At 27.6% G+C, this 27923-nt stretch overlaps 4 protein-coding genes and 1 long non-coding RNA gene across 16 annotated transcripts in view; 2 read left to right on the top strand and 3 right to left on the bottom strand.

Moving 5' to 3' along the window:
• Nucleotides 1-19749, top strand: part of LOC552177 — a 44099-nt gene extending 24350 nt beyond the window's left edge. For 5 of the 9 annotated variants that reach the window (XM_026442501.1, XM_026442502.1, XM_026442503.1 and 2 more), the window contains 7 exons: nucleotides 6996-7415; nucleotides 9092-9286; nucleotides 10185-12781; nucleotides 12962-13053; nucleotides 13231-13513; nucleotides 13625-13892; nucleotides 14067-19749. In XM_026442501.1, coding sequence (XP_026298286.1) covers nucleotides 6996-7415; nucleotides 9092-9286; nucleotides 10185-12781; nucleotides 12962-13053; nucleotides 13231-13513; nucleotides 13625-13892; nucleotides 14067-18422 — 8211 coding nt within the window. In that variant the 3' untranslated portion in view covers nucleotides 18423-19749. The remainder of the gene's footprint in view (nucleotides 1-6995; nucleotides 7416-9091; nucleotides 9287-10184; nucleotides 12782-12961; nucleotides 13054-13230; nucleotides 13514-13624; nucleotides 13893-14066) is intronic. The other 4 variants (XM_026442508.1, XM_016913625.2, XM_026442506.1 and 1 more) reach the window with 4 other exon arrangements.
• On the bottom strand, nucleotides 1899-4923 carry LOC102655426. 3 transcript variants are annotated; one of them, XR_408459.3, is made up of 3 exons: nucleotides 4074-4923; nucleotides 3594-4016; nucleotides 1899-2676 (listed from the first exon to the last, which is right to left on the bottom strand). It is a non-coding gene; the product is annotated as an uncharacterized LOC102655426 (long non-coding RNA). The 3 variants fall into 3 exon arrangements; XR_408461.3 differs by having other exon boundaries at nucleotides 1899-2599; nucleotides 4074-4922; XR_408460.3 differs by having other exon boundaries at nucleotides 4143-4920.
• A 706-nt stretch (nucleotides 19750-20455) lies between the features above and the next one.
• Nucleotides 20456-22255, bottom strand: LOC551226 (WD repeat-containing protein 61). Its single transcript, XM_623621.6, has 8 exons — nucleotides 22134-22255; nucleotides 21927-22036; nucleotides 21690-21859; nucleotides 21361-21599; nucleotides 21194-21287; nucleotides 21030-21123; nucleotides 20768-20939; nucleotides 20456-20636 (listed from the first exon to the last, which is right to left on the bottom strand). Exons 1-8 carry the CDS (start codon nucleotides 22134-22136, stop codon nucleotides 20535-20537), a joined length of 984 nt encoding a protein of 327 aa, XP_623624.3. The 5' UTR covers nucleotides 22137-22255; the 3' UTR covers nucleotides 20456-20534.
• Nucleotides 22256-22483: 228 nt separating this feature from the next.
• On the top strand, nucleotides 22484-24278 carry LOC726673 (28S ribosomal protein S27, mitochondrial). The gene is made up of 2 exons (XM_006559675.3): nucleotides 22484-23797; nucleotides 23926-24278. The coding sequence occupies exons 1-2, from the start codon at nucleotides 22715-22717 to the stop codon at nucleotides 24208-24210; spliced, it is 1368 nt and encodes a 455-aa protein (XP_006559738.2). The 5' UTR covers nucleotides 22484-22714; the 3' UTR covers nucleotides 24211-24278.
• A 38-nt stretch (nucleotides 24279-24316) lies between these two features.
• LOC412249 (coiled-coil domain-containing protein 22 homolog) lies at nucleotides 24317-27754 on the bottom strand. Of its 2 annotated transcripts, XM_006559643.3 has the most exons (9): nucleotides 27569-27748; nucleotides 27293-27415; nucleotides 26915-27086; nucleotides 26522-26831; nucleotides 26200-26444; nucleotides 25662-26078; nucleotides 25135-25575; nucleotides 24841-25010; nucleotides 24317-24724 (listed from the first exon to the last, which is right to left on the bottom strand). In XM_006559643.3, exons 3-8 carry the CDS (start codon nucleotides 26960-26962, stop codon nucleotides 24891-24893), a joined length of 1581 nt encoding a protein of 526 aa, XP_006559706.2. In that variant the 5' UTR covers nucleotides 26963-27086; nucleotides 27293-27415; nucleotides 27569-27748; the 3' UTR covers nucleotides 24317-24724; nucleotides 24841-24890. The 2 variants fall into 2 exon arrangements, with proteins under 2 accessions (XP_006559706.2, XP_395711.5); XM_395711.7 differs by lacking the exon at nucleotides 27293-27415 and having other exon boundaries at nucleotides 27569-27754.
• Between the last annotated feature and the right edge of the window lie 169 nt (nucleotides 27755-27923).

The following is a 27923-nucleotide window of genomic DNA, read 5'->3' as shown; positions in this document are numbered from 1 at the left end:
AAAGTGACGAAAAGTAACTTAACTTTTCTGTAAAAAATTTTTTATCATAAATGACGTCAGGATCACTCGCATAATAATTTATTAACCAATAATATTACGTGTAAATTACATTTGAATAAATTTTATTTGGAATTGAAACGAGAAATAGACGAGTTATGTTCTCGTTTTGACGTTTCATATGTTAAAAAGTTTTTAATAAATTATCTATAAAGTTTGTTGCAACAATTTAATCTTTATATTCAATTTTAAGATACATTGGCACAGTTTGAGCGAAAAGAAAATAAAGTGGAACGCTTTGTATATTACTTTGAAACAATTGAAGATTGGAAGAAATTTTAAGAGGATAAAAATAAATTGAAGATGATAGTATTTGAGATTTACGATTTAATATTTTTTTTGTATGCCTTTGTCAGCATCTGATGTGTGCTAAATTTTCAAATTAAACTATTAAAACATTTTTCGATATTTCGATATAATATATACGTACATTTTCAGTTTCTCTTTGATTAGAGAAGATACTGATGAATGTATGTATGATGGATGAATGATACGGAATACTTACTCAACAATAAGATAAGAATGATGTCAATTCTACAAAGAAAAACAAATGGACGATGATAATGTTAATGTTTATAAAATATGATGACGTTGAATTTCAATAATTAAAACGAAGATTAAACGTTATATTAGATTATGCAAGAAATGATTCATAAAGATGTTTTTTTAATATGATTATTCGCCGCGGCATTCAATGCATAATTCGATAACTCCTGATAAATCGTTCAACAAATTGACATATTTCTATACAGCTTTCCGCGAAAGGGCACAATGGAAATTACATGATAATTTCCCTATCTTATCTCAGGCTATCCTTCCATACAAAGAATTTTAATTGTATTACAATTTGAAGGGAACATCGTACAATTAAGCAATTGATGCTAGGAAAGCTGCATTTAAAGTAATATTTATTTTCTGTTGCATTATCATTTGATCATTATTTCTTTAATTATCTAATAATGCATATTAAATGATATAAAAGATAATATTAATAAGAATAAAATTAAATTTAAAAATTCGAATGAAAATTTCAATCTTGATTTTCTTCAAAATAACTTTTCTTCTTCTTTTTCTTTATTTTTATACATAGAAATTGTTTTTCGTTTGATTGGCTGTTTTATTCTGTATCACTGTTTCGACGTTGAAATAGAAATTTCTCGTTAAGAAGAAAGTTTCGTAGACTGTTTAAATAATTTAATTCTCTCGATTCTACGGTATATCGCGTAGATTTCTTGATTACTTCTCACGATGGTACATACTATTTCGTCACAATACGTGGCACGTTCATTCGCTTTGTCGCTTTATTTCTTACAATTGGACCGAAATAGGGCAAAGAAGAGCACTCGAGAGATTTAATTCTGTCGTGCTAGCGTCGCGTTTAAAATAGTAGGAGTATACTTGAAGCGATCATTCGAAAGTATAAAGTCTTTAACTCCGATTTGAATTCGTATTGTGATCATTACGAGCGATCAAAAAATTCTTTGGAAAATGTTTATAATAGAAGATTTCGTTTTGAGAATCGAAATATTTTATGTTTTATGAAAATCAGAATATTTTCGATATTTGATTTAAAAAATATTTTTATTTAACGAATAAATTTTATTTGTGAATGAAAAGGTTTGGTCTTTTGAGATTTTGTTTTAATTTTAATTTATAGAAATGAATATACATATACATATATATCGTTATTACATTATATTAAGTTATACATAAAAAATTTCAAATAAAAAATCGTTCGTGATTTTATCATATATTAAATAAATATATGAAGTAATTCATCAATAATTATAATTCGTAATTCGATAATTATTATTATTATCTAATAAATATTTGTTGTTAAATTATTTTTACATTTTTATCTTTTAGAAAAGAAAATTTTTAATTCTTAGACAAGAATTTTTACGAAAGTGAAATTTTCGTCTCGAACGATTCCAGAACATCGAAATCGATCGTCAACGAGTTGTATTTTTATTTTTGACTCGGCCAAGCAAGGAAGTGTATTTTAGTCACGTGCAGCGTATATGCGAGCAGAACACTTCACGTTCCTCGTCGTGTATGTTTCTTCAGGTTCAGAACAATCTCTTCGTCTTATCAAAGTATCGTGTCAAAGTGAAATTAATTTTTTAAAACAATTAGATAAATCAGTCTTGTGTTAAATTTTTTGATTTCGATACAAAAAAGATAGGCAAATTAACTTAATAAAATACACGTGCAAACTAACAAATTATTCTCGAAATTAATTTACTCGCCGAAGCAATTATTTCAGTTTCCTGAAAATTTAACGCGCTTTCGAGCGCAAGATTCTTCAACTTCCGGTGCGTGTCATAATTGAAATCGTATATATATATATAGTTTCACCAAAAGTTCCCACTAACTCACAGCACACAGATAAATCTTCCGGATAAAAAAGATTAAAATAATAGAATACAAGAGCAAGGATGGAATTTATCCAGCTTTCACCTTAGAACCTCCGTTTCCTTTCTCTTGCCAGCTTCTTATCCGGCCATCTTATGCTACCATTGGAAAGATAAGCCTCTGATTCCTATGTAAATAAAATTGAGAGAAAAGGGAGCCGTCATGAAGCGTAACGATGGAATGATTAAGTTAACCATTTATTCGCTAAAAAAATTTAATCGCTTTAAAAAGTAATAAATAACATAATATTTGTTTGAATTTCTTCTATTCACTTCTCTATTCACTCTTTCACAGAAATTGAAAAAAAGATTGATATCAAATCAACATTGAGAAAAGTTTATAAAGATATATATATAGAAAATCAAAATTATCAAAAAATTAATATTGCTTTTTATTCTAAAAATATATATTATTTGTTATATTATTAAAACTATTAATTGTATAAATTTTCCTTGTACATTATATAAAATAAACTAAAGTAATATAAGATAAATGATAGAGATTACAATTTTAAAATCATGTTGATGATAAAAAATTGATGATATTTAAATAATACTTTATACAACAAAATATAATATTGAGGTTAATGTTTGAATCACGAGCCAATTAAGAATGATTCATCATCAATTCAATATTAATATCTTATTTAATATGCTACTTGTGAGTTAAATAATATCCCGCTACTTCGTGATGATAACAGAATTAGAATTTAACGAAAAATCGTTATTTTTTATAACAGTGTATGTATGAAAAAAGCATTATGCAAATATTTTTTAAAAATATTTAATTAATTATAATTTAATTTTGTTATTATTTTTAAGTACAATTATTCGACAATTATTTGAGTATTAAATTATTCTACTTTCTCAGGTATTTTTTATTCATGATCATTTCTAGATTTGATTTAAATTAGATAAAAAAACAGTTGATAAAAATCGTTACACTGCTCGACTTTTCATTATAATAAATATGAAATTTCTTCAGAAAAATTAAGCATAAAAGAATATAGTCATAAAGCATAAAAGAAATCATTTTCATTCACCAACTGTTTTATTTATATGCTTGATGTGAATATTATTCTAATCACTTAATATTAAATTTTACCTTGAACTGTAACTTACCAATGTTTCATAGCAATTTACATAATTTCATCTAATCAGTCTTCCACGAACTGCTTTAGCGATCAGTTGTATTTTAACAACCTCCAATACTATGCTTATCTAAGTAGTACTTAGATCATTACAATTTCAAGCGATTCTAAAATCCTTCTTGAAATAATGTTACGCATGGTTATTCGTGTTACCAGCATTGTTTTCGAATTTTGAAGAAGAATAGTGGAGAAAATCGAGTGAAAGTAGTAAAATTCCTCGACAAATGCTTGTTCTTTGATTTTATATACACGATCTGTAACCGATCTTTGTCGATCTGCTCTCATTACTTTTTATATACTATGAAACGAGATCCTTGGAATTAGTAAAATTTTTAGGTCACCGATCTTGCATTTCAAAGCGAGACAGTTCCATTACATTTATATTTCGCTTTATCTAAAATTCATTATTTCAAAATTAGATTATTCATAATTTGAAAAATAACTTTCATACTTATTTCAATTTCTAGAATCACTGCTCGAATTTTCTATTTTTACTTGAATATCCTATATGTATACATACATAAATACGTATACATATATGCTACAGATCATATATTCTAGCGTTAAGTATATATGATTTTTAATATTTGGAGTATTTAAGGCACAATTTTCAATCCACTTCCATTAATATTCAGGGGACGGATAAATTTCCTTAATTCCGCAGGATATTCCGGGCGTCATTTCAAGACGTTTCAGGTCGTGGCATCGATAACCTTTTTCTGTCCCAGAACGCAAAGGATTAATTGCTTCTTGCACGAAGCGTAAACGTTCCGTGTCGTCTGAATCGACTTTAAACTTTGCCGATCGCGACGCGACTGACGGGCAAAGAAAGAAGCTTAAGAGGAACGTCCGTGAACCTGGGAGAAAGTGCAACCCATCGAAATTGGCGGGATTTCAATGCGAATTCGAGCGATCCGCCGCTTTCCCCAGCTATGTTTGTTTGCTTTGCTCAAAGAGAACGAAACTGGGGGAATGGACACGGCTACGAGGTCTAAATTAAGTGGGATAAAAATGAATGAACTCCGTGGAATACGTGAAAGCAATAATCCCTGGACGTATGGTGTTAAGCCTGACAATATCGCGCGACGGCTCTCAGTTTTTGGATCAGTTTCAAGCATTTCATGACGAAATGAACTGTTTGGTTGGTTGAAAGATTCATATTTTTCATCATGTTGTTCTTTCTTTTTCTCTCTCTCTTTTTACGAAGAGTATAAGATACATGAAAAGGTAATATTATAATTTATGAAAAATGAAAATGAAAATATAGGTTATGATTCAATATTAATCTCTTTAGGATTCATATGACAAGTATGATTTTGAAATTTAAAATTAAAAATCTTTTAAGAATTTAATAAATTCATCATTTTGATTATGATTATGATATTTGAAATAAAAAAATTTCATTTAATATAAGTGCAACTTTCTTAGAAAAAAAAAAAAGAAATATAAAATATTTTTTCATGAGTTTTTGCAATACATAATAGTTGCTAATCAATTTAATTGCTAGTATAAACTATATATTTTTTTTTCCTTCAAATATAATAAAGAAACATTTTTCTAATCTTTATATTATTAAGTATTTTTGTATTTTAACACTCAAATACATGAATATAATTATAATAAAATATTTATTCATAATCTGATTAATTTTTATAGAAAGAATTTTCAATAACTGAAACATGATTCATTAAATATCAATGTTTTATATCGGAGATATTTGTTCGAAGAATTTTCATCTTCGCAAGATATGAATTTATTTTTAGCGCAAGTAATTGTGAGTGACATTCGTGACATTATATTTCTCTACATGAGGATGTTACATGATAAGAACGCACTGCCCACGTTTCGTTATATAATAAATTATATCTAAACACTATATTGATTGTCATTATAATGTGATAGTATCAAATATTTTTTTGTTCCTGTACTTGTATGTACATATATATTGCATATGGTATGTATGAATATATTATCTAAATTTTATATATTATAAATACAAAAAGTTTTTGTATTTTTAAAGGATTATAAATATTAATGAATGGATGTTATGAAATATAATTGTTAAAATGGTACATACGATTTTTTTTCTTAAATAAAATCATATCATTTTAATGAATGCATTAAAATTAGTTAAGATATAAATGATTATATCTTAACAATGCAATAAAAAATTATATGCATCCATATAAAAGAAGACATATAAGCTTCATCTTAATACATATAAGTATGAAAATACAATCAATTTTCTTATATAATTGAATAATTTATAGTAATTTTATTAAAAAATTTTAATTTTATATTGATCTTATCATTTTGCACATGATATATTAAAACTCATAGTTTATATATTATTTTTTCTCTTTTTAAATTTTACAATTGTAATATTTGTACTACAAATGTATATACAAATTTCTGTATTATACACATTTTTAATATATGTGATTTTAATTATTTAATATGATTTAATACAAACAAAAATGAAATAAAAAATAATAATAGAGTAAATTTATACATATAAAATTCTATAATTTTATTAAAATGTATATTATATGTATTATGTGTATATTATGTGGCTTGTTATATAATGAATTATTAAATATTGAATCGAAGAATATTGTGACAACTTGTACAGACTTGTACCAATCGAAGGAAACAATCACATTTTGTATACAAAAAAATATCGATTGAGTGTATCATTATTCACACAATAAATCATTCTCCTATCATCGAAACAAATATTATATTTTATAGATTATATGCAGTCTAATAATTTCAGATCACTTCACAATATTATTGCAAAAAAAAAAAAAAAGAAAAAATTCAAAAGATTAAGAACATCTTTCTAAGAATTGCAAACGTTTGCATTGTTACCCAATTCTCTGCAATCTGAGTTTTCATTCTTCTATTAAATATTTTATCTAAAATCATGTCTTGGCAGCTTTACAATTTATATATCTGGAAAATCTTTCTAAAAGCAAAAATTTCAATACATTTTATTTGTAGATATTCATATTTTAAAATTAAATATAGTATTAAGTTATTTCAATATTTACTCTAATTAAATTGAAGTAAAAATGAAATTTCTTTTAAAAAGATTTTAAATAAATGCACAAAAATAAAAATCATTTTAAGTAATCTCAAGATTATTTAAAATTTTTATGCAAATTATCAAATGGAGTTAAAATATTATAAAACATATTATTCCACGATAAATGTTAATTACAAATCTTTTAAAAGATTTAATATTTAAATCTTCATTACTTTTAATTTTTATGCAAATTCTTAAATGAAAAATGCTCAAAAAAATCATCTTAAATAAACATCTATGAAAACAATAAACTTGTCTTTTTATCTCTGATTATTTTTGTTATAGGAGGACGCGGATGATTGCCAAAAGAGACCGGAAAGATCCTTGTCTGAGGAGTGTCGCGTGTCTCACGGACCGGTAGGCGTCGGCGTGGAAGGTGTCGGCTCGTGGAGGGCTCAGCGGCGCCCTCACAATATCGAGATATCTGCGCCCCTGTCCGGCGTCGCGGCGCACGAGCTGGAGTCGTCCGTGGACGGCGCAACGTTCAACCCTGTCGCCGCAGCGGCGACGACATCCACGAGATGCTCGTTGGTGAAAAACACTCTGAAAACGCCTTTATCCTCTTCCACTTTTCTACCCGTCAATGCCAACATCAGGCCAAGATTGTACCTGGGTTCCGTGATTGCTGAAACCAGCAAGGAGGATGCCATGGAGCCGGAAGTGAAAGAGGAGGACGAACGAAGGTCGTCCACGCCGAGCCCCGAGGTAATATTTATATTTTCTTTTTTTTTAATCTTTTATTTTTGTCTTATTTATATGTATTAATATTATCTTTAGTTTATATGATCTACTTTTTCCCGTATTCAATTTCTTCTATTTTGATTAATTCTCAGTTCATGCATGATATGATGTGTGATTGATAGATTTGTGATATGATAACGAAGAGATGACACTGAAATTGATCGAGTTAAATTGTGTACATTTTTTTCTTTTGTCGAACAATTGTTGTTTTTCAAACTCAAAGAGAAGCCTGTAATGCGCAAATAGAACAGGTGTACTTGTATCTTATAAAGGAATGCGGTTTTTGATAGCAATAAATCAATTTCTTTCTTACGTTTTTCTTTCATTTTGCATTTTAACTTGGAAATAATTTGATAATTTTTAATGTGCCATATGATATCAATTAATGTTTATCGATGATTTTAATATGAAGCTTTTTTTTTTATTTGTTGATTATTCAATCTTATTTTGTTGCTTCTACATATTTATAAAGTATCAATGATGAAAGCGAAATTACCATATACCGTTATATTTCATTATCTTCTATAATAACAGAATGTCACCCTATTGTCTAGCACGATGTAAACCTTTATTGTCAAACAATAACGATAATTGCATCAAAGGTAGTTAATGCAATTTCTAAAAGCATAAGCACAATGTCTAGTACTGCATCATAATAAGTGTGTAAATTAATTAGTATCTATAGGGATGTTGAAGAATATGTAAACGAAATGCGTGATGTACGAGATTCTTCGTTTCGAATAATAAAATTTGCCTATTTATATAATTGTCGTTTCGTGCTTGACAATCTGTTGAAACTTTCGAAAAGAACTATGCATCTATACATCTTTATAATAATTTTAATAACCGGAAAATTACATACTGCATACTTACGTAACTAAATCGGATATACTAAAGATAGGTTATGTTAAAATTATACTATTGATATATTTTTTCTTATTTGAAAAGATTTGTTATGATGTTTTTAATTTTAAATAAGATGTAATTTAAAAAAAAAAAATGGCTGGAAATTATTGGTATTGCCTTGTAGAATACGAGTCCTTCCTATATACACTTCTACTAACGTAGTCGCGTATTGATTTTACGGAGAACTCATTCCATCTTTCTCTAACCATAGTTATACACGTTACTCGCACATATGCATTTTCTCTCTTGCTTGCACTTCTTATCTCTCTGCTTTTCTCTTTCGTCGCTCTTTAACTTACCCTGTCATCCCAAACATTTCCCTAAGAATTTATTTCATCCGTTGTGCAAGAAATGTAAATTGGAATTAATCTCATGGTTTCCATTTTGTTTTCAGCGGGAAATTCAAACTGATTTAAAAAAGAAATTTTTTTTTTTCTTATAATGATTAAATTAATGAATATTTATATTTTATGTAGTTATATTTTTGCAAAACGTCAGAAAAAATTATAATATTGAAAGATCAAAATGTAATTCACTTGTGATAAAACAATTAATAGAATTTATAAATAAATTTAATAATAAAAAAAAAATAAAATGTAAGTAAAACTTTTTTTAACACAGTATGTTTAAAAAAATTTATGTTATTTTTCTTGATGATTTTAAGATTTTCTAAGATTATTTCTTATTGTTAAATAAAAATAAATATTTAGTAGAAGCATTTTACTTATGTTTAGCAGATATATATAAGAAGAAATAAACGTTACAATGAGGGTGGAAGTAGCGAAGAAGATAGCAAACCGGATACATCCCTACAAGGTCATAGAATACCGTCTTCTTATCGGGGAACCTGGCCCATCAGAAGAGACATATGGGCCAATCAACAAATGGGATTTTCCACTCAACAAGGCACATCAACCACTGTACATAACGTAAATCACTTTTTTGTGAATTATACGTCATAATTGGAAGAAAGAACAATAGTCATTCCTCATTTTAAAAATTTAATAATAAATAAACTTAAAATGAAAAAAATATATATATATTTCTGTAATAATAATAAATATTAAAAATAATTAATAAATCATTTCTAAAAAAAATTATGTTATAAAAATATAATAAGAATAAATACAAAACACAAATATGCTGCATAGCAAGTTGAATGAATAATGTAACATTAATAAATACATAACCTGTCATAGAGACAGCAGTGAAATAGGAGCAATGACCTGTGAAAATGAAGTTTGACTCATTGTGTTAAGCACTAGCATTATTATAAAATATTTAGAATATTATAAAATATTATATAGGCAGCAAAAAAATTATAAATAATTGGATAAGATTCATTGATTAATTTTATTTCATAGTTATTTAATTAATATACGATTAATAATTTATAATTTAATTAAAAAAGATTTAAAATATATCTAATAAACTTTATGTAATGTAAAAATTTGGAAAAAAACAGACAATTATTAATTATTATTAAAATTTCAGATATGAAAAACAAAAAAATTAAAGCTTTTCCTGTATAAAAATAATTAAAATATCTTTCAAGAAGATAACTATTTTATTAGCTTCATAAAAAAGTTAGTTAGGGAAATATCGTAGAAATAGCATTTTATTAAAAAATAAATCTTTTTAATCATGATATATACATTTTATAAATAAAAAACTACAAAAAAATAATATTTTTGAATTAGTATTATAAAATTAGTAAAAAAAAATCTTAATTATTAAAGATATATTTTTTTTAATTGCTATTTATTTAATAAATTTTCAGATTACAACTAAAAATACTAACATTCATACTCTTTCTCTCTCTCACAGGATATAGCTAGCGTGATGAGCTTTTCTTCAAATTCGGGTGGGGCTTTCGGCTGTTCGGAAATACAAGGAGATCGAAGATTAGGAGCAAAGGTAGACGTGGTGTACAATCTATTGGGAATGCTAGGCAGTACAGAGGGCCGGGAAGATATGAGTGCAACGTTACTCTCAATGAGTAATTCGATAGATAATTGTCTCATAATGAGGCAATCAGGATGTCTGCCATTGTTGGTACAATTGATTCACGCTCCAGGACAAGATCCAGAAACCAGAGAAAAAGCATCAAGAGCTTTGCATAATATAGTGTACGCTAAAAGTGACGAAAGGGCGGGACGTAGAGAAGCAAGGGTTCTTCGATTTTTAGAACAGTTACGAGATTATTGTCAAGCATTGAGAACGTCTCTGCAAACGGGACAGATTCCTGATGATTTAGAAAGACATCCTGGACCGACTATAGCAGCATTGATGAAACTCTCCTTCGACGAAGCTCATCGTCACGCCATGTGTCAACTCGGTGGACTTCACGCAGTCGCAGAGCTAATCGAGATGGATCACATGGCACATGGAAGCGAATGCGATGACCAAAATTGTATCACTTTGCGTAGATATGCTGGAATGGCTCTGACTAATCTGACTTTCGGCGATGGAAATAATAAAGCATTGTTATGCTCCTTCCGAGAGTTCATGAAGGCACTAGTCTCGCAGTTGAAAAGTCCAAGCGATGATCTTAGACAGGTAACAGCGTCTGTATTAAGAAATTTGTCGTGGCGAGCCGATACCAGTAGCAAACAAACATTGAGAGAAGTAGGAGCTGTGACTGGTTTAATGAAGGCTGCGATGGAAGGTAGGAAAGAATCAACGCTCAAATCGATATTGTCTGCATTATGGAACTTATCGGCACATTGTAGTACGAATAAAGTAGATATTTGCGCCGTGGATGGTGCACTAGCATTTCTCGTGGATATGTTGAGTTACAAAGCACCGTCTAAAACTTTAGCTATTGTAGAAAATGCTGGTGGTATATTGAGAAATGTATCCAGCCATATTGCCGTTAGGGAAGATTATCGAGCCATTGTAAGAGAAAGAGGATGCTTGCAAGTATTATTGCAACAATTACGATCACCTAGTCTAACAGTTGTTAGTAATGCCTGTGGAGCTCTATGGAATCTTTCTGCTCGATGTCCACAAGATCAGCGTTTATTATGGGACTTAGGCGCCGTTCCAATGCTTCGTAGTCTAATTCACTCCAAGCACAAAATGATTTCAATGGGTTCGAGTGCAGCCTTAAAGAATTTGCTAAGTGCCAGACCAGGTTCCAACAACCTTGTTCACTTAGATTCAACAGCACGCGGATTAGGCCTTCCAACTTTACCAACTCTAGTTGCTCGCAGACAAAGGGCTTTAGAGCAAGAAATAGATCAAAACTTAGCAGAAACTTGCGACAATATTGAACCTAGCACGTCACCTACTAACAAAGATGACAAGTTTTCATTCAAGGTTGAACACAGCTTCTTAGGGATCAATACGCGTAGTCTACGCTCTTATCAGCTGCACAACCAGCCCAGCACATCTAATATCAAATGTAACGGAGTCGCCAGAAGTGAGAGTAGAGACTCTATGCGTTCTATAACAAGTACACACTCTGATACTATGTTCGAAAGAGTAAATCGACATGTATTGAACGGATTATCTCCCACTGATATTCAAATAAAACAGCAGTCTTCATCGTTGCATTCTGCAGTCGGTTTTGATAGTGGAATATCCACTGATGTTCATTCGAAAACCTCTTCAGAAAAAAAATATACATTACGCTACAAAAATGCCATCCCAGATCGTTTGAAATCATCAGATTTTAATGCTCTTGGTGATCTTAGATGTACTAACTCTACTATTTCCTGGTCTTCTGCTCCAGATCAAGAATCCACTTGTTCACAAAATTTATTACATTCTTCTGTAGAAGACAATTTGCCACAAAGCATCTCGTCTATTCTAAAGACTGGCAGTCAATCCAGTATTTCAGAAGAAACGGAGTTAAATATTTGCACAAAAACAGAATATGTGACTACAAAGACTGGGATAGAAACTTCGTTATCTTTTGTTAATAGTAGCTCTCCTGTGAAAGATACTATTAGCTTTGAAAATGTCTATGATAAAAATGTATTACACCAGCATAATTCATTGAATAGTATACAACAAACTATTTCACCAACTGTAAACCATCGAACAGAAGGAACTTTGTTTAGTGATTATGCCGTGACCGATTTGGATCAACCGACTGACTATAGTTTGCGTTATGCGGAACGAAGTTTAGAAGACGAAGAAAAACCACATTCCCATTATTTTACAAACAATGATCAGGAACTTATTCATGAAGATACAGTGAAGACTTATTGCACAGAAGGAACACCACATGGAACATCTTTAAATTCTTCTAGAGCAGCATCTGCATCTGACTTACAGGAGGATACTCGGCAGAGAAATTTATTGAAAAAGATTCAAGAACAGGGTAAATTACAGGATAAGGAAGAAATGAATTTAGAAACAAATATCAAGCACAATAATATTGAAGAGGATAATCATACTGTGCAAAATCCATTAAGGTTTGTATATTTATGTATATATATTATATATATATATATATATATATACATAAATATAATATAAACATATACAAAAAAAATAAAATTCTTTAAGTAGAAATTACAATCATATTTCTTCAATTTCAACTCTTTTTTAATGTTTTAATGTAATTTTTAATGTTTAATTTATTCTTTTAATAGTTCGAGAAGTACTCTTACACAAATATCTTCAAATAATTTACAATATGATGAAAGTAATAATATAACATCCAATTCGACTAAAAGTAAGCCTGGTAAGATGATTTATAAGATGATTATTAAAAAAAACTTTCTCTATATATACAGTTATATATTATTATATATTATTATGTACAATTATCATAATCATTCACATATATTTATTAGATTATTAAGAATATAAAATGAAAATATAAAATAAAACTTCAAAAAATTTATTTACTTTTTTATAGATATGAAAAAGAAATATGATACTCAGAGTGGCATGTTTGAAAAGAATGATAAATTCGATAAAAATTATCCCAACAATGGAGTTAATTCGTACGTGACCAGTGCATTGAAAACTTCTAATGATTCAGGATGTAAGGAATTTGAACTAAAAGGAGATACCCGTAACATGCCTTATATATTAAATATAAACAACTCTTCCGAATGTTTAGATCAAGTCAGTGATGGTGATGAGGACGATGAAGATCTACTTACAGCTTGCATTAATATTGGAATGCAAAATAATAGGTAAAAATTATTTATTCGACACAAATTTATTATAATTATTAATGATATTTTATATATTTGCATTTTCTTTATATATTTGTTAAAAAATGATTTATGAGTTTTTTTTTTTAGGCACAGGCATTCTTTTATTGGAAACAATTTTGAAAAAGTTCCACGAAATGAAAGTAACTTAGCTCGATATCAAACTAGTATTGCATTAGATCAAATGGAATGTAATTCATTAATTGATTCTACCATGAACAGTCTTGATATAAAACAATTGGAATCTGAAGAAACAATAAATTCCGAAATTTCTATAGATAATGTAATTGATAATTCATCAAAAATGAATGTTGTATCAAATTATACTCAAAGTAGTACAGCTAAATTTATGCAAGAGGTAAAAAAATTACTTTATATAATATTTTAATTAATCAATAAATCTAATTTCAAATCTTTATATATTTAAAATATTATATAACATATTAATATAATAGAAATATACAAATTTAAGATTTTAGCAATCTACTATATGTAAATATATATATTATAAATTAAAATTTTTTTATTTCAGGAAACAGAATCTAAAATTTCAATACAACAATCAAATCAAGTTTTACAGAATGAATTAGGCAAAATAAGAAAGACAGAACATAATTCATTATTATGTGATGATAGATTATGCAACTTTTCATTGTCTTCGAATTTAAGAAATAGTCCAATATTACATGAAACTGTAATATTCAATACAGAACCATCTCAACAACAATATTTATCTAGTATTGATACCCATTCAAATGAAGATATGTCATCTTTGATTCATAATGATCTTATTGATAATGATCAAAATATAGATGATGATTCAACTAAGTGGGAAAATGACAGAGTATTAGAATCCATAGAAAATAAAAATATTGAGAATCCATCTATGGAACAATCTTATTCAAAAGTAACAAATTCAGACAGCAGCGAATCAATTGATTCTGTAGAACAATCCGAACATGCACTTCTAGAATTATGCATACAACCTGCATTAGCTAAAACCATGGACAATATTCAACTAAATAAGACTACAGTGAATAAAAATAAAGATGAATTTGAAGAAAAACAAGTTAAAACAAAAATTAGTGATGATGAAATTAATAAAACATATAGCGATATATGTGAGATAGATGGTATTAATAAGGAAGAAATTGATTTAAAACACAAATTAATACAAAAATCTACAGACTCGACAAAACATGTAGAGAAAGAAGATGTATATCGACGTCAGAGAGATCCTGATGCCATGATTGCTTCGTTAGATCGATTGACTGCAACTTTAGTGCAGCAAACGGAAGCAATTCGAGAACGAGATTCTAACGCGATGAAACAAAGTGTATTGAGTGATACGTGGAACGAGGATTCTCCTAATGATGTCTCTTTTCCTAGTATCAGCATTAGTGCTCCCATAATTGCCTCGTTTAAGAGCGATGTAGCAGAAGAACAAGGTACGATTACTTCAGAATGTTATGAAACAATAAGCAGTGAAAGTGGTCCTATGTCGAACTCAAAAATTATTCAAAGAGAAGCAATTAAATTGGCTGAAGCAGTGGATGCAGAAATGAACAGACAAAATGAGTTAGATACAACTAGTATGACATCTATGGACTTAGATGCAATTAAACCTCCTTCTTCTATGGGGAGCTTATTATCACTAACTGCTAGCTATGCAGGTTCAGGTGATTGTAGCGAATCATTCATTAATCGAGATAGATGTAATTCTGCATCTTTACCTCCTATTCAAGTGAAAAACGTTTCTTTGACGGATTCCCGAAATAATCGTAAAAAATCACTTCCTCTAGGTGTAGTAGCTAAAAGAGCTCTCAATCAAAACCAAAATCATACTGGCAGTTTAGAAAACTTGTTAAATGAATGTATTGGTTCGCATTTAGACAGTGTTAAACCACCATCAATGTTAGATGAATTACCAGATGTTGGCGACATGGAAAATAGTATGTTAAGTGTGGCAAGTATTACGTCAGAAGTGGCGGATTCTAAAGATCAGGACTCGCAACACTTAAGTGGAAGCGATGCTGCATTTGATTTATTAAGACCTGTCGCAAATGTACTTTCTATGACGTGTATGCGATATGCTGAAGCTATGCAAAATAGTGCAAATAATAGTTTGAGCGAATGCTTGGAAAATATCAATCCACCTTCATTATTCAACGAAGTCTGCGAAATGGATGAATCGACTGTGGAACAGGCATCAGAGACAATATGTAGTGATACATTATGTATTGACGCGGAATTACATACTGAAGAAGCTTCGCATCCTGTTATGATAGATAAAATCGATGAGGCAGGCGATACTGATGAAGCAGTTACACCAATCTCTTCCGAATATTGTCTCACTAGTTCAGCGGAATCTACGCCTAGGAAACGATTGCATAAAAATTTAACACCGAAACAGAAAAGGACTTTGGCCAAAGAAAGATATAAAACTTATACAATAGCTGCAGAGCTTGACAAAAAAGAGACAGAAAATGTAGTACAAGAAAAGGTTTCACGGGGAAAATGTTCGCCTTTTTCGAAACTGACACCTAAACAACGCAGACAAGAAGATAGAGCAAGATTTCAAACGCAGGTATTAGAAAATCCTTTCCCCGACATGAATCAAGATCAAAATAATCAACAAGAAATTAATACTATTTGTGAGCAAGAAAATTCTGAAAAACCAACAAGAGCTATATCCCCTGTAAAATCTGCTATTCCTACATTAAAATTGTCTGCTTGTAAAACATTGATTAAAAAACGTACTGAACAAAAGAAAAATAGGGAAAGATATCGTACAAGAACTTTGAATGATTCAGAATGTATATTCAAAGATATAGAAAGTAATGCTACAAATATGACAGAAGATAGAATACCAGATTCAACGCACAATATTGAATCAGAAATTCAAACCATGCTAGAACAAAATGCAACCATCGTATTGAATACGTTAAATGAATCAAACAAAACGAATGAAATTACAGAGGAAGGATTATTAGATTGCGAAACTATTAGTTTAGTATCAAATGAATCGGAATCCGAACGTAATCTTCGAATGCGATTTGTCAACGGTATTTCTAAAAAATTAATAGGTTCATATTCTCAACAAATAGATAACGTACAGGAACCAAAAGATGTTTATAAAGAAACTATTGAAATTGAAGCACCTAGATCACATGAAGACATCAGGTATACTGACAATGTGGAGACGGAAAGCGAGGATGAATCAAATAATATTGAAGATCCACCTAGAGAAACAAAAAGACCTCGAATAATTAAACCAGGAATGGTAAGAGATCCCAGCAATGATTCTAATGCTACAGATAAATCAGATCCAGAAAGTCCAAAGGCTATTCGAGGCAGAAGAAAAGCTCTCTATTCGAATCCAATTACACGAAAACCAACACCACAATCGTCTCCATTAAAACAAGTGAATCCTGTTAGTGGAATACCTATAGGACGCAGTAATACTTCACCTATTGTAAGAGCTACTAGAGCTACCACCCTCAGGCAAAATAATAATAGTCCAAATGTCATGATGAAAGAGTCTGCAAAATCAAATATAAATCTTAAAGCAACTTCTAATTCAACAGATGATAAAAAAACAAAAGTTCTGTCTATAGCTGCAAAAAGAGCATCGGTTCCTCAAAAAGGATCGTCGTTAACCTTCACAAAATCCGTAAAAAGGCATAGCACACCTCCAACATGTTCTTCCTCGAATTATCAACAAGAGACCAAATCAGATGTAACAGTAAAACCTTTAGAACGACAAGGTACGTTTACCAAAGACGAACCAGAAGTAGAAAATGCTCCTACCGTAGTTTCTACATCTTCTTCTCCGATAAAAACGAAGATCGCAAAACCTATTAGAGGTGCGACATCCAAGATACATCCAACAACAGGGAAACCAAAAATTTCATCAAAGACACATCAAGCACACCAATCGAAATCATCAAAAGGAAATGTTTCAGAAAAAACTCAATCTTCGAAAGCGTTACTAGTTACTCCAAAACGATTACCTACAGGAAAAATGACTCCAAAAATACCAGCTAATAATCAAAATGCTACACAAGCAGAAAACGGTAAAGTTTTTCGAAAGGTAGGTCCTCTTGGTCAGAGATCTAACAGTAATTCCAGTATAGTATCAAATTCATCGACTGGAATGCAGACTAGAAAATTGGCAAAAGAAGCAACTAGTAAAATTGCAAGTTTATGGAAAAAAGTAGAAGAGAACAAGAATAAGCAACGGTTTGAGAAATCAGATACTAGGCAATGGGTACAGCCTGGCAATTGTGCCAATGATGTAGATGCTCCAATTTTAGTAAACAATCCACCAACTTTTAGATTATTCCGTAGCTCAACATTTGAAGGAGTACCTCAAGAAAATGATAATCCTGAATCAGCTTTGTACAAATCTAAATTGAAAAGACCATTGATAATGGGTGTGCAACCTAGTAAAGTGAAGTATAGAAACTCTTGTGATTTAAGCGGAATGAATGCGAACGATGCTCCTTGCAAGATTCCTGTAAAGTCTAGCGATGCTTCTACGTACAAGAAAGATACCATAGACATAGGTGATGCTTCAGTTGTTTTACGAAAATCACAGCATACTGAATCCTCCACGATAGAGATAGATCCTACGAAACGGATATCACGTCTTGGTTCCTTTATACGAGTAGATTCTGCAAATGGAGAAGGTTCTGCACAAACATATGTTAGTGGGGCTGGTATGCGTACACCCGCATCCGCTATCGTACCGCCTTTTAATTATAATCCGAAGCAAGATATTTCACAAACAGCCAAAGTAACGCCTGATGAAATTGAAAGCAAATTCAAAGTGACAGATTGTCATAGTGACATAATCACAGCTTCTACAAGAGTAACAACAGTATAGTGGGAATTTGTTATAAAATAAATAATTTTTTTTCGTAGTATCGCTTTTCTGTTTCGGGCTAGTCATTGTACATTTGCTTTACTGCTGTATTGATCATAAATCAACATGCAGTACATATTAAGAGTACTTGATAAGTAAAGTTTTCTTTTTTTACCTCATCATTTAAAGAGCACTGAAAATCTTCATGGTATCTCAATAATTTTTACACACTGAATATAAGAAAATAATTAATTGAATATTTTTTTTTTATTATGCATGTGCATTGCAATGCAATCTTTTTTTTTAAAAAAGATATAATTAGAATGTGACATAGCTGAAAATCCTGATCATTCCTATTCACTTTGCGTGTTGTATATACATATATTGATAAATTTCATGATTATGAAGAAAATTAAAAATCGGTAGTACGTAGCAGTAATTATGCTCGATTATTTATTCAATTTTGTATATATTGAACGTCGATAAAGAATGTAGAAAGTTTAGTAATATGTATCACGACTCATGATGTATATCGCAGAAAAGTGTGTCGCTATACATCTTCGTAATAGATAAATTTGCAAGGAAGAAGATCTGTATTTTGTTTCCATCGTAAACTGATTTGTATTCTTCTAAACAAATATAAAGTTTAATTACTTTTTAAAGACTGATAGAAACATGATGAAGATTCGAATGAAACTGAGACATTTTCAACACAACAAAATGTTATGGTAAAAATGGTAATAACGTTTATATCAATGTTTAGCGGTCTAAATAACGCTAAACTGGCATTACATGAAAAGACAAAATTTTGTAAACCCTTATATTAAGTTTCTAGTCTATTTGAAAATCTACAATTAAAATAGCTTCTATTTTGATCATATATGTATTACATAAAATCGATTTGCATGTAACAAGTGTCCACTGATTTAACTGGTACCCTTTCTAAAATATATGTAGGTACAATTAAAGAGTGTGTACGGATCAATTATGTATTTATAGATTGAAAAGTTTAAGGTATCGATATGGCGTTTAATAATTTTATTTTCATATTTTCTTCATTAGTTTTCTAGTTTTACTAGAAAATTTGCTAATATTTGAAGCGATCAATAATGCGTACAATATTTTAAGTTTTTTTCTATATCGTGTCATCTTTCGTTCTATATGCGCATATGCAAATCAATCTAAAATCTTATTAGAAGGAAACTGTTTGACACGATATAGAATAGATTTTATTGTTCATTAATTACATATTTATTATACGCATTTTACCCTGTTCCAGTTCGAGTTAATTAGATTTAACCCTTCCAACTTGGAGTCATATCAGGGTATCCTTGTATTTTTTTTTTTTATACAAGATATGGTCTGTACTACACCAGAAATCCTTTTCAAGATTCTTTTATAATTTTCATCTTTTACTTAGATCTTAAGTGTAATTCATCTTTTGTTATATTATATTTTAGATTCGGCGAACATCTTAATAATTTGTATATTAATAATTACAGTACAATAAAATTTATAGCTACTAATATCTATTTTGTTTAATGTCAAATCAATTATTAAATTAAATAATTTTCAATCATAATAAAAAAGATGTGTTCTATTAAACTATTAGATTATTAAATAAAATATAACATTTTATTAAACCATGTAATATGTATACACAGGATAATTTTAATTTTTATAAAAATGTAAGACATTTTTTAAGAATGGATTTTAAATATTAAAATAATAAAAAAAAATTCATAAAAAGTATATATATATATATATATATATATATATTCGATAAGATTTAGTTAACAAATTAAAAATGATAAAATTTTTTTTTGAAACAAAATATGTTATATAATTATATTACATAATATTTATATATATTATATTAAAATTAAAAAATAGTTATTTGTATATTTAAAAAAATAATATTTTTTTTTGAGTTTCATTATGCAGGCATACACTCAACTTAGTGCTCTTATTTTATTAAATGTAAACTTGAAATATTTATAATTTGATAACTAAGCCTTATTGCACTTTATGCATATATTTTATTCATCTTTTGATCTCGCGAATCCATTCGCCAATGTCTCATATTTTTATAAATACCTGTATATATAAAATACATAGTTATTTAAGAAAAATTTATTTATCATATAATGGACATTCATAAAGATTAATAGATTTATCTTCAGATACTGATGCAATTATATTATTTCTTTGTGGATTGTATTTTACAGCCCATACCTAAAAAAAAAAAAAAAAAAAAAATATTTAAATTTTTATAATTCCATAATAAAAATTTTGCAAATTATTTTTTCCATCTTATAAATTCATAATAAAAATTCTATAATACTGCTTATAATACAATATCTCACCTGATCATTATGTTCATTAAATGTATGTAAACATTGTCTTTGGGCTAGTTCCCATACTTTAACTGTATGATCTGAACTACTAGATGCAAATTGTTGACCATTTGGAGCAAAGGCAACACCAAGTACCCATGAAGCATGACCTGACATAGTTCCTGCTAAATTAGCATCTTTCCTATATAATAAAATAAAAATATAATAAATGTTTTAATTATATGTGTAATTTATTTTGATTGAAACTTTGAACTTTGAACTTTGAACTTACACATCATACAATTTCATATGTCCATCATCTGATGCAGTAAGAAGTAATTGAGAATCTGGTGAGAAACAAAGAGACCTAATAGGCATTGCATGTCCTAAAATATTTAAATTTATATATTATTAATAAATTGTTAACAAATATTTAAGAAAGTAAATTTTTATTACCTTCCAATGTACGTAATACTTTTCCATATGTAACATCAAAAATATTTATAATTCCATCTATTGCACCACTAGCAATATATTTACCATCAGGACTCTAAAATAATTATATAATATAAAAGTTATTATTTCTACGTAATAAAATTATATAATATTTTTAAAATACACACATAGGCAACACTTAATGTAAATTTGCCACCTCTGGTATCTAAAGTTTGTTCCTGTTTACCACTTTCTGTTCCATATAAATGTATTTTTCCTGAATGACTACCAGATACAATGAATTTATCATCTGGGGAAAATACTACTGTCCAAATATCTACAGGGCCTACTTCGATACTTGATATTTTATTTCCTGTTTCCAAATCCCATAATTTTAAGCTAGAATCTAATGAACTTGATGCACATTCTAAAAATAAATATATTTTATTTTTTTAGTTTATTAACATTTGCTTTATTTTTTTTTTTTTTTTTTTTTTTTTATTATTAATATACTTACTTGAACCATCTGAACTTACAGCAACAGATACCACACCAAGTGAGTGACCAGTTAATTTATGTTTTAATTGTAAACTTTTATCTTTTTGTTCCCAAACTTTAACAGTATCATCAACTGAACCAGTAACTAAATATTCCACTGTTTCATCTTCATTAAATTGTATTGATTCACTATTCCACAATAACAAAAATTTTATAAAAAATATAAAAATATTAAAAATTATATAAAAGTAATTACCGTGAATCTTCATTATCCGGCTGTGATTCCTTTTTCTTCTTCAAACAGCCCCAAGCACAGGTCCAAATACTATCTTCGTGAGCATTTTCTGTTTTATTAAGTAAGGAATACTGAAAAAATTTCGAATTCGGCTTTGCAACTGTTGTGTATCATGAACGATATAATCTTTATATCGTAATAATTTCCAAATTTATTTATGTTTCTCACCATACTAGAATATGTATTATCTTCCAGACAATATATTATTAAGAATTTTATCTTAATATATATATATATAATTTTTTCTTTAAGTTATGGAATAAACAATTAATATAACTTCTGTAATTTCGTATATAATATCTTTAGTAAAAGTTGATTGAATAGCTATATGATTTAAAAAGGTTAAATTAGAAATCGTAAGTTTTTCCGTTTTATTCGCGTTTTTTATTAGCAATTTTAATTTTTTAAATTTTTTTTATACAGTATTTAATAAATTTCTAATATTTTAAAAAAATTTAAATCATTTAATTCAATTTTAAAAAACGTGCGTAAACAATTAAACTCGTCGAATCAGATGTGTTTGTGATAAGAATGCTCTTAAAAATTTTAAAAATAAAAAAAATAATATATAAAATATAAATGGGAAAACCATAAAAAATTATTAATAATTTTAACATTATTATTATACTTATAGAATTTAAAAACTAAAAAAGTTTCTTTCATACATTATAATTATTTAAATAATTATAACCTTTTCTGACTTATGTAAAAATTATTCTTGTAAGAATATGATCTATTAACAAAAAAAAATGGAACATAAAATATTAAAAATATTTAACTCTGGTAAAATAGTGTACAATGGATTTCAAAAGATTGTAACACAAAAGCGATTTTTTCTATCAGAAGCATATCAATGTGAAGAAGCATGGAAAAATCGATTACAATCTCCATTGTTACAAAAATTTAAACCAAACGAGTTATTTGTTATTTTGGACAATAAATTCCATATTGATAAAAAAATTAATGCAGTAGATATGGATATATTTGCAAATAGCCTAGATAAAGAAAATCAAGTAGAAGAATTGTTGAATCTACTTCAAAAATTCAGGAGAAGTGCAGAAACATCGAATATATTAGATTCAACACATCATGCTGTTATAAGATATTTATTAGATAATAATTATACTGAAGAACTTATGGATGTATTACACAATAGACTTAATTATGGTATTTTTCCTGATTATGTCACTTATAACATACTCATGGATACATACATAAAAAATCAAGATTATGCCAATGCTGCAAAAGTTGCTATTTTACCTATGTTACAAGAAGAGTCTGAACATTTAATAACCAATGCATTATCTATATATGCTTGTCACAAATATTTAGAAAATCCAAATAAATGGCAAAAACCACCAGAACCTGTAGAAGATACTAAAGAAGAAATTAAAATACGTGTACCTTATCTTAGAAATCCTTTTTTTGATGACCATTTTGATCTTACTGATCCATATGATTTAGTTGGAAAAACATTAGCTTTTCAAGGACAATTTATGAATAATGAGTTAGGAAGAACATGTCAATTAAGAGGTTTAATATTATATAAAAAATATCAAGATGCATTAAAATTAATAAAACAATGGATAAATGAAATTAAAGGAAATATTGTTTACAAAGAAGTTTTTGATTTGATTGAAAAAGACAACAAAAATATATTCCAAAAACAAGATGAATTTCCAATAACAGATGAATTTAAAATTTTAATGTCAGAACTTAATTTGATAAAAGAAAAAAATTTGTGTACAGATAATTTAATTAATGTATTAGAAAATAATATCAAATCTGCAATTGAAAAACAGCATGATATTGATATAAATGAACAAATGCAGGTAATCAATATTTTTTTATAAGATACAAAGGAAAGAATATTAATTAATTAATAATATATAATATTATTAAATAATTAAATCTATTATTTATGATTTTATTTATTAATTATTTTTATTTAATTTTTTAGAAATATGTAGAATGGGAAAAACAGAGACAATTAGCATTAGATAAACAAATAGAAGAAATAAATCGAACAGCTAAAAAAGAAGAAATAGAGAAATTAAAAGAAGAAATGAAAAAACAAGAACGATTTTTGACTTTCTTTGAAAATGAAGAAGATATAGAATTGAAAATAGAGAAAATAGAAGAACGCGAAAAGAAAAATATGGAACGTGTTCTTAAAATGCCTTATGCTAAGAAGAAACTGAAGAAATTAGAAGAAGAAAAAGAATATACACCGCCCATGATTTAAAGTTAAAGAAAGCAATTTTTGATATATCTATAATTGTTATAAATAATAAATGTATAATTAATATATTATTTGATAAATTATTTAATATTGAAAAGGATCATAATAATAAGAATCAAAAATATATATTTTTACTCAATTTTTTGTATTTTGTACATCATAACTTAAAAGTATTTCCTTAAATGTTCATTACATAAATTTATAATAGATAATTCTAAGTTACTTACTTCGTATAAATATGAAAGTTAACTGTACAATTAAAGTTTATATACTAAAAAATTATTAGGCTCTGTAACAAATAATGTTCCATTTGAGCATATATTGATATTGAATTTGTCACAAACTTGGCCCTTTTATAAATAAAATTAACATTATATTACTTTGGGCCAAGGCACACATTTAATAATTATTCTTAAATTTACAAAGACTGTTTTATAAGCAGCAATATATTAAATTTTGCATAACTATAAAATTTAGTCTTTGTAATATATTCATTCATATATTTATATGGAATGTCCTGTAAATAATATAATCTTATATAATTTGTAAGTTTTTCAATATGTTTCGTATTGTAAAATATTTTTTTTATTAAGATTTTACAGATTCTTCTTTCAATGTTAATAAAATTTTTACCTGGTCGTTGTTATAAATAATATATTGTAATATCACAGATTATATCAAAATCACGAATTTTTATTTTGTAATTGTGCTGTTAATTCTGCTGTTTCTTGTTTCATTTGTTTCAAATCAGCAGTTATCCTTTCTAAATTTGCTCCAATATTTTTTGTAGCTTCAGAATCAATCTAAAATGAAATAGAAAAAGAATTTTATTATATCACGTTTCAATGTTTTATAATTAATGTAAATAATCAATTACTATACTAGTATACTATACTATTATATATTTTATTTATATATTTTAATTACCTGTTCTTCTAAATCTCTTATTTCTCTTATAGTTGCACCCGTTTCTTCTACTAAATTTACAAGTTCACTACAATCAGAATGAAGTGTAGCTAATAATTTATAAGCTTTTCTTGATGCTTCATTTGTTCTTGCATCTCGAAATATTAATTCATCAGCAACAGTAAAGGATCTTTCTAATCTGCCTGTAAGTGTATTTATTTCTTTTTGGATTTCTCGTGTATCAACTAATACTTTACTAATTTCATCTCTTTGTTTTCTAATATTGTTAATTATTTCTAAAATTCGTTGAGTATATGCGGACCTATTCACTTCTTTTGAAAGTTTCTGAACTTCTGTTACCAATTGTGAGTATTGTTGATCTTTATTGCGACATTCTTCTTGTAATTCCCTTTCCTTTTCTTTTAATAACTTAATATCATCAAGTTTCTTTTGACTTGCATTCTATATATAATAATCAAATTCATGAATTTTTCATTTAACAAATTCTATTTAATATTATTTATATTTATATATAGAATAATACTTACAGCTTTAGTAGAATGCTTTTCTCTTTCTTGTCTGTATTTTTGAATTAGAGGTATTCTATGTTTTTCCCATTGAATACCTAAATTAATTAATTTATTTGTAGTAATTTCAATAGCTGCTTCTAGTTTTTTAATATTCTCTTCACCATCTTGAAAGAGATCATAAATTCTTGCTTTAATCTTTTTTTGTTCTTCATTGATTGTTAATTTTTTTTCCTCATTTTGATAATTTATTGTTGCTTGTGTTACACTGGTTGTTAAGTTTTTGATTGCAACTTGTAATTCTTCTATATCTTTTCTAATAGTTTCACATTCTGTTTTTATTTTTTCTATTTGTAAGTCTTGTTTTTCCGTTTTATCTATTATTTTTTGTTTTATAAGTTTAGTTTCTTTAACACTATTAGTTTCCATATGAAGTTCCTATGATAAATAAATAAAAAATTAATAAAGTATAATATATTAATAAAGTATAACATAAAGTAAAGTAAAATATAAAAATATAAATAAAATTATAAATATTATTCATTTTTCTTAAATTTACATTAGAAGGTAATGTTTTGTCTTGTATTGAGACTCTATTTAAAATATTAATGTCACTAGATTCATTAACTTCAGTAATTTTATCACAATATTGTTCATTTAACCAATTTATTTGATCAAGAATACTCATTGAATGTGAATGGAGAGCTCTTGCATTGTAGGATATCAAAGATGGTAGAAGTGTCATTTCATTTTGCATTTGTTCAGGCACAGATTGCAAATAATGTATACAATAATCTTGATATTCTATAACGAGAAAAATAAAAAATATTATAATAATAATATAATAATGAATCTCATTGTAAAAATAGAAGTAATATTACCTTCTTTATTTTCTTCCTTCCTTACTGTTGAAACTTCTAAATTTACAGATTTATATGGAATTCTTGCTCTTCCTTTATTTCTAAATCCTTTTGTATGACAATAATGTGGTAACCACGGAGCAGAAAGACTCTGTGCTATTGCTCTTGATATAGATTTTTCTAATAACACAATATTACTAACAGGTTCACTTAAAGATTTATCACTTTCTTTTGGTAATTTTTCAATAAGAAACATAAAAACTTTTCGTAGATCTGTTTCTGAACTATATAAAAACGTTTGATAACCAACATCAGCTTTGTATCCTAATTCCTAAATTTATAAAGTTACAATAGGCATAAAAAAAAACCAAAATTGTATAAATAATTGAAATTTTTATATTTATAAAATCTTACTAAACATGCTTGAGCAAGTGTAGCACCCAATCGAAATCTGGCTGCCATATTTATAGGTAAAACTGTTGATAATCCAAGGCCTGGTCTTATTATATCCAAACATTTTACTGTTGCTTTTATAATTAATTCTGTGTTAAAACCACTAAGATTTGTTATATTTTCTTCTATGTCACTAAAAAAATTAATATTAGAAAACTTTCAAATTTTGTGATAAATACTATTTTATTTAGTTTTTAAAATTGCTAAAAGAGACATTTTAAATAATTATATTATATATATAATACATATGTTGAATTAATATTATATAAGTTAATAATTAAAATTAACTTAACAATATTTATAATTAAAAGAGATCGTTAATGTCTCATATGTACTTACAATTAGTTTATAAATTATCACATATTTTTGCAATTATTTAACAATTGTAAAGACTTGTAATATCTTAAATAATTAATATCATTTATTTTTTATTCAAATTTTATTGTAACTTTTTTATTGTTTCTGCTTGATAAAACAAATTATGAATTATGTATTTAAAAATATAAAATTTAAAACAGATAAATATCGCTGCCCACTTTTAGTTATACAAACCGGTTGACATCAGATACCAAAAATTTTCTAGATGCGTATAAAATCGTTCAGAAGAACACTCACCAGCCTATTTGACGCAATGAGTGAATTATTATATTGTCAACCTCCTCCATCATCCGTAAAAACGTGAAAATTCTAAATTCTTCTACTATATTGTTATATTGAAAGAAATTTAAGTTGAATTGCACAAATCTAACCTGTCCATAAGTGAACAAACATTTGCACAATGCAAATATATATAGATGGCGTAACAAAAATTATCAGTTTTACCAACACAAAATATATTTATGCTTCATATATTGATCGTTTTATTATTTTTTCGTTTTCATTTATATTATAATCTTTAACAAAGTTAATATTTCATAATCATAATTGAAATTATATATAATAAAATATAAATTATACATAATATATTATT

Source organism: Apis mellifera, linkage group LG8 (assembly GCF_003254395.2).
Source record: "Apis mellifera strain DH4 linkage group LG8, Amel_HAv3.1, whole genome shotgun sequence".
Classification (NCBI taxonomy): domain Eukaryota; kingdom Metazoa; phylum Arthropoda; class Insecta; order Hymenoptera; family Apidae; genus Apis; species Apis mellifera.
Note: the sequence above shows the minus strand (reverse complement) of the source record. Positions and strands in the feature narration are given on the sequence as shown.